The sequence below is a fragment of the Mobula hypostoma genome, chromosome 18, assembly GCF_963921235.1.
Source record: "Mobula hypostoma chromosome 18, sMobHyp1.1, whole genome shotgun sequence".
Taxonomy (NCBI): Eukaryota; Metazoa; Chordata; class Chondrichthyes; order Myliobatiformes; family Myliobatidae; genus Mobula; species Mobula hypostoma.
In genome coordinates this window covers 13,230,541-13,237,981 of record NC_086114.1, presented here as the reverse complement: position 1 = coordinate 13,237,981, position 7,441 = coordinate 13,230,541, and the positions used below count along the sequence as shown (strand labels likewise).

The 7,441-nt window shown below is 50.3% G+C and overlaps 1 protein-coding gene across 2 annotated transcripts; it reads right to left on the bottom strand.

The window, feature by feature from the left end:
* Window positions 1-498: 498 nt before the first annotated feature.
* On the bottom strand, window positions 499-6,485 carry islr2 (immunoglobulin superfamily containing leucine-rich repeat 2). Of its 2 annotated transcripts, none has more exons than XM_063070151.1 (2): window positions 4,045-5,566; window positions 499-3,616 (listed from the first exon to the last, which is right to left on the bottom strand). In XM_063070151.1, the coding sequence occupies exon 2, from the start codon at window positions 3,604-3,606 to the stop codon at window positions 1,636-1,638; it is 1,971 nt and encodes a 656-aa protein (XP_062926221.1). In that variant the 5' UTR covers window positions 3,607-3,616; window positions 4,045-5,566; the 3' UTR covers window positions 499-1,635. The 2 variants fall into 2 exon arrangements, with proteins under 2 accessions (XP_062926221.1, XP_062926222.1); XM_063070152.1 differs by lacking the exon at window positions 4,045-5,566 and adding an exon at window positions 5,622-6,485 and having other exon boundaries at window positions 500-3,616.
* Between the last annotated feature and the right edge of the window lie 956 nt (window positions 6,486-7,441).

Below are 7,441 nucleotides of genomic sequence, written 5' to 3'. Positions count from 1 at the left end.
CGAGGGTGATCGTGAACCCATCGGTACCAACAGATAGTGTCCGCGCTGGTAAAAAAATACTTAAATGGTTAGCTGTGACCCGGTATGGAACGAGCTGTCAGACGAAGTGAACATCAACAACGCGTAAAAGGCATTTGAATAGGTACGTGGATAGGAAAATGTTGTAGGTAACACGCGGGTAAACGGGGCTTGGAGGAGCATCTTGGTGCGGCAATGACCGGTTGAGCAAAAGGACCTGCTTCCGTATTGTAAACAACAGGAATTCTGCAGATGCTGGAAATTCAAGCAACATACATCAAAGTTGCTGGTGAACGCAGCAGGCCAAGCAGCATCTATAGGAAGAGGCGCAGTCGACGTTTCAGGCCGAGACCCTTCGTCAGGACTCGGCCTGAAACGTCGGCTGCGCCTCTTCCTATAGATGCTGCTTGGCCTGCTGCGTTCACCAGCAACTTTGATGTATGTTGCTTCCGTATTGTATTGCTCTGTCACTCCAAACCCCCAGACTACAATGTGATCGTTAAACGGAATGCACATCTTCGGGAAGCGGAATGTTTCCAAGCCGCAATTCTGTGGAAGGACATGCCGGGATTGAGTGAAGCCCCTTACAGGGAATAGAAAGAGGGAGAGCGCGCTTGGACCCAGAGAGGTTGGAGTCGATTAGAAAGGAACAAGGAGGTAGTACAGAGGACTTGACGTGAGGAGTTGTCACGCTCCACGGCTTAATCCCAATAAAACTCACACTCAGGAACAAACTCAATTTCTTTCTGTCAAGGAAAATTTCCAACTAGTTCCAAATAAACTTTTATGTTTTTGTTTTAATGTATTGAATACAGAGATAAAGCATATCGAAGGGTGAGTCAAAGGCGGGCAGGACAGTGGTTGGCCGTGGTTTCAAAATCTCTCAATCTCAATCTCTCAATCTCTCTCTCTCTCTCTCTCTCTCTCACACACACACACACACACACACACACACACACACACACACACACACACACACACACACACCAATGGCCCCACAGCTCGACAGCGACACCGAAGACGATACCCTCGTACACCCCAGGGAGTGGCCGGTCCCATTAATGCACTCCGTATACACACCAAACACTACTTCCATTTACACAGACTAATTTCCGAACATAACACGGGGGCCGGGAGCTGTTGGCATGGAGTGTGCTATCTGCAGTGAACGGTGTAGTGGACGGACATTGCACTGGTAAACACCGAGAGATACACACATTAGCGTCACTACATCAATGCAGGAGGAGGGAGGGTCGTAGTGAAGACATACAGTACTTCCCACGGAACTGTACAAGGGTCGACAATGGAGTATTAACCAAGCACCTTATGTTTTTCTCTGACAAAGACTAGTTCACGAAAGCTGATCGCACGTATTCTCCATTACCCCCGCATCCTTGAACCGGGAATTGGACCTAATTGCTCCTAATTCCCGAACCGTGTTGTGTGTATGTGCTTTTTTAAAAAAAAATCAACAGCAGGATTCTGATATCTTAACAAAACCCACGGCCGTTTGGCCGTGTGGAGGTCCAGAGTTTTGTAGAGGAAACGGGGGCTTTTAAAATATTATTTCGGCTGGAGTTGGTTGGACTCGGGGCGTCTGCTCCTCTGCCTCGAGAGTCAGCGCATAGGCCGCCTATAATTCCCGTTGATCTCCTGATTTATGTCCACAGCTTCGGCGCCGAGCGGCAGACGGTCGCTGTACTCGGAGCAGATCTCAAATTCGTCCTGGTTGCCTTTGGCGTGAGACTCGGCCTCCAGGCTCGCCCCGCCTGCCTCGCTGGGCTCGTAGTCCTGGGCCGAAGCATGCAGAGAGGAGGCGGCGGCCTCGAACGGGCTGGTCGCATCCTTCCCCACTTTCCCCGGCGCCTGCGCCTTCATGATCAACTTGTAAGTCTTGCCCTGGTATTTGTACATGAGGTGACAACAGGTCGCTCCCAGCAAAGGGACGGTGGCCAAGCCCAGGAGGAAACAACTGACTACGATCATGATCAGCAGCGATGGGATCTTCCTCCTGGTGGTAAAGATCACCTGAACTTGGCAATCCAGGCCCGTGTACGTAAAGCAGAGGGTGTAGTTGGAACCCGGCCTCAGGTTCTGGAAGCGGTAGGAGTTGACCCCAGTCTCGATCATGGACCACTGGACCACAGAGGCGCCGTCCGCTCCCTGGCCCCTGCACAGGTACAGCATCTGCGGGCTCCTGACTCTCGGCGAGCTCTGAAAGGGGGTGAGTTGTACCCTGGCGTCGTTCTCACTCACCTCCAGGGCGATCACTCCGAAGTCGAAAGTGTGCTGCTTCATTTGGGAGCTCTGGTTGAAGGCGTGGTTGGAGATGTAACGGCTTCCCTCTCTCCTCACGCAGCTCTGGGCGTCCGGCGCGCTTGGCGCAGGTGCCCAGGTCGGAGGGGCGTCCATGGTCGGGTCCGGGCTCCCGACCATCCCTTGCAGGCTGGGCAGACCGGCGGCGCTGACCTTGACATGCGGCCTCTGGGTGGTGCTGGGGCTCAGAGCGGGGTCCTTAGAGTAAACGGGGCCACGCTTCGATGTGGGACTGAGGACCACTTCCAGAGAGGACTCGTTGCTCCCCACGAGGTTTGTGGCCAGGCAGGTGTAGAGTCCTTCTTCGTACTTGGTCAGGCGGGGGATAACGAGGGTACCATTCTTAAGGACCACCAGCCGCCCCTGGTCTTCCTTCCCAGCCGCCAACTCCCTCCCCTCCTCTCTCACCTTCGCCTCGTTCAGCTCGACCTCTCTGTTGGCCGTCTGCACCTTCCATCTAATCTGGGGAAGGGGGTTGCCCGTGGAGTTACAATGCACGGTGAGCGTCTGGCCTTCGAAGAAGCCCGCCTTGTCCTTGCTGCCCTGGTAGCTGAGGTAGACCGAGGGCGCCGAGCACTGCAGCGGGGGTAGGTCCACCACCGCCGTCCCTTTCAGCTCGGGCGGCTCCGAGCACTTGATGTCCTGCTTCTCCGGGATGGAGATAAGCGCCTGCTGGATCCAGTCCTTAAGCCACTCCAGTCGGCAGTTACAGGAGAAGGGGTTACTGTAGATCTGTAGGTGGGACAGCGAGGTGAGCGAATCGAAGGTGCCCTCCTCGAAGGTGCGGAAACGGTTACTGTTGATGCGGAGGGAGCGCAGGTCCCTCAGGGTGGACAAAGCGTCCCTGGGCAGCCCGAACAGGAGGTTATTGTTCATCTTCAGGAGCTGCAGATCGGTGAGGTTATACAAGTCCTGCCAGGGGAACCGCGCGATCTGGTTGTGGCTGATGTCCAGGTTTCTGAGCTGCGACAGTGGCGCCAGCGTTCCCTCCTCGATAGTGGAGATTTCATTGTGCGCCAGCCAGAGGGACGTGACTTGAGGTACCTGGACGAAGGAATTCCGGAGCAGCGACTTGATCTTGTTTGCCGAGAGGCTGAGGGTGGTCACGTTCTGGGGCAAGCCGTCGGGAACGGAAGCGAAGTTCTTGTAGGCGCAGTCGGCGAACTGGTGAGAGTATTTGTCCTGGCAAACGCACAGCTCGGGACAGGCGTGGACCGGGCTCCAGAAGCCAGCCAGGCACCAGGCTCCCAGCAACATCAATCCGTCTGCCATCGTCTCCTCCCTGGGAAAAGAAAACACACAAACACACACAGACGGCGACAACGTGTTTTTTCAATGCACATCTCGCCCCAACCCTAAAACCAAAACACGGGGACTGGACATCTGGAATACAAACAGGTGGTGTTGGAAATACTCACCAGGTCAGGCAGCGTTGGAGGAGAGAGAAGAAGACATAATGTTTCAGGATTAAAAGTCACTATGCTAGAATATTAACACTTTCCCTCTCTCTCTCCATTGACGCTGACTGCCCTGCTCAATACTTCCTCTTCTTGTCGGCCATTAGGTCCATCTGGGGCGTTCCCTCCATGGGCCCTCTCTGATTAGTCCCACATCCATCCCGCCCATACACCCACACACTGATTTCCGCATTAATTTCCCTCATGCCTCCCGCCGCCCTCTCTAACAATTCCCCTTCGCCAAACTGGTTACCTTAAATCCGTGGATCACGGCCCGTGGGATACAGTCTCCTTATTTCACTCCATCAAAATTTAATTCGGACATTTCCTTCAGCCTGTGGTGTTTTTTTTTTCTGAAGGAGGCTGTCCCACGTCTCTCCGAGGAACTGGAGCCAAGAAGCAGCCGGTTCCCGGGAAGCATCTCATCAGCCCGGCAATAATAGGTGATGACATCTAATTAAAACACACGCGACGTCCCGTGCTCAACACGGGTTCTGCGCACGCACGCACACACCACACACACACCCCACACACACACACACACACACACACACACACACACACACACACACACAGACACTTATAGTCAGACACATACACAGACACACACGCACACATACTTACAGACACACACACACACACACACACACGCACACAGACAGACACATACACAGACACACGCACACATACTTACAGACATACACACACACACACATGCATACAGACACAGACACATGCACAGACACACACACTTACAGACACACACACACAACGCACACAAAGACACTTACAGACAGACATATGCACAGACACACACACTTACAGACACACACACACACACACACACACACACAGCGCACGGGAATTCTCACACTCCGAAAGCTATTCACTCGCAACTATAGAAATTCTATAGAAACTCGCAGTATAAAAACTTGATTCTAACTTTATTAAATCAGACTAATCTATTTACCCATTCATTGAAATGTAAGCTTTGAAATTAGATGTTCTAAACATCCTCAAAATTAGCATGCAATAAATTCAATCTTCTGACCCAACAAACTACGAGAATCAAATATTTTTTATACTGCATTCCTTTCCTCATCGGGAAATAAAAATAAATGCCAAGTGAGGAATTCGGTCACGTTAATCCGAGAATCAAAGTTCTTTAACAATTACAGCCAGGGTTGTTAATACAAATTTTGTCTCTGCAACAGTATTCATATTTGGAACTATGAGCTAGACTGCTTGCAGTTTCAGTTAGGGAACTCTGATTTGCAACTCCGCGTGTTTTGAAGAGAATGCGATTTCAAACAATCTAGCATTTCGTGTAAGGAATGAGAGTTATCAAAGGGAGATTGACAGACTGTTAAATTACACCGCGCTCCATTCCAAAATGAAACGGCCTCCGTGCCGGCCGCGTCAGATAATTGCAATCGAGGTAATGTTTGGCATCTAATTCTGAGGATCTTAAAGATTTACGATGCATTTCTGATTTATCAGACGCCGGCATTAAACCGAATTCATTCCACAATCGAGACATTTCGTTGATAATTCTGATTTAGACGTGTGGATTATTTGCAGCATAAAATATTAATTAAAACGTCGTTTTGAGATGCGTATATGCATTTCAGATGTCTGCATCTCTGTGGGAGAGATTGCTGTAAGCGCAATGATATTCTAAATTGCAAAACTGAATTCCAGCCGACTTTCCCCCTTGGTTCTATTTACATTAATTTAGGGCTTGTGTTTTGTAAACTCTTGCATGTATATTATAGTTGGTGTTACTATTACCCATGAGTTAAACGGGAATTAATTTAATTTTTATCTTACCTTTTAGATGATGAGATTGATAATCTATAGTTGCTTTAGAAGTCCGAACACACCCGAACGCCGTTGGACTTTGGCCCCGTAATTTACACGTTTCTGGATAAAAGTGGCGAGACGTTGGCGGAAGGTTCCAGCTGCTCTAGACCGGAGAGTGGGAGCTCGCTTCTTGCAGGGGTCGTGTCGGGTCCAAACAGCATTTTCGCCGCTTTTTTTTTGGGAGGGGAGGTTTGCAGATGGACGCACGCCCGTGCTTCAGCTGGCAGATTTTGCCAGGGATGTCCGAGCGCGCTCCCGACAATCACGAGGACGCGCAGCTTCTCCCAGGTACCGCGCCTCCTCTTTAGAGCAAAAGCATTCAGGAGTGATGGAGACAGACAGAAGGAATGTGCGAGGGTGAAAGGATGTGTGGGGAGAGGTGAGCGAGAGAAAAGGGGAGGAATGTTAGTTAGCGGGGCTGCGTGTGGGAGAATAAAACGGTGAAAGGGAGAGAGTGTGAGAGAGAGTTTGAAAAGGAGTGTCAAAGGTGTAAGATGGCGAGAGTGTGAGACAGAGAGGTTGAAAGGGTGACGGTGTAAAAGGGGGAGTGTGGAACGTGTGAGGGGAGAGTGCGCAAGGGTGTAAGAGGGAGAGAGTGTGAAAGTGAGAGGAGAGAATGTGAGAGAGAGTGTGAAAGAGTGTGAGAGCGAGAGAGAGTGAGAGGGAGAGTGTGAAAGGGTGTGAGAGGGAGAGAGTGGGAGAGGGAGAGAGCGTGAGAAGGAGAGCGTGTGAAAGTGAGAGGAGAGAATGTGAGAGAGTATGTGAAAGGGAGAGAGTGTGAGAGAGAGTGTGAAAGGGTGTGAGAGGGAGAGTGTGAAAGGCTGAGAGCGAGAGAGCGTGAGAGGGAGAGAGCGTGAAAGTGAGAAGGACAGAGTGTAAATGGGCGTGACAGGGTGAGTGTGTGAAAGGAAGAGAGTGTGAATGGTGTGAGATGTAGAAACTGTGAACTTGTGAGAGGAGGAGAGTATGGAAGGAGTGAGAGAGCAGCGTGAAGGGAAGACTGAGTGATGGAGAGAGTATAAATGCTCGTGAGAAGCTGTAACTGTGAGAGATGGACAAGCATCATCTCGCGGATGAACAGAAAACCCGATGTAATACCTTAATGCAGAGGCAGGTCCTGACGGCCGAGTTCTATAATCTACTCCCCGTGGGCGATCTGCTCAATATTTAACACAACAGCATGATTTTAAAACCCCATTTGTTGCATGCCCGCAAAAAATAGTTGAAGTTTTCCCACTATCGGGACTCCGAGAGCCGAGTCGGAGCTGAGAGAAGGTCAGGGGACAGAAAGGGACAGAAGGCACCCCACACGACGCCGACACCCACGGCAGTGCGACCGACCACGCCGGCCTCTCGCAGCCGGTATGTGCACGGCAAATCCAGGTTCATTAGATCGACAGGTAGAGGATAGAGATTATTTATGCAGATAAATAGCTGAATCTTACATACGATCAGAAATAGTGTAAGTGCTTGGAGGAATATATAGATAGAGAGGGTAGATATTTTGATGAAGAGAGGGATAAATAGATGGATAGAGAGAGTGAAAGAGAGAGGGGTGCAAGTTTAGAAATAGAGAGACCGACACAGATACGTAAGTGTTTAAAGAGTTTATATGTATGTATGTATGTATGTGTGTGTGTATATATAATTGGCTCCAATATAATTTATAAAATGTCCGCCTTGTTTCGGACAATGTCACCGTATTCCTACTTCGAAATCTGCTTGAAAGGATGGGGGAGAAGTTAGGGGGGTAGTTGATTGTAGACATGCCCTCTTTCCCCGGTTCG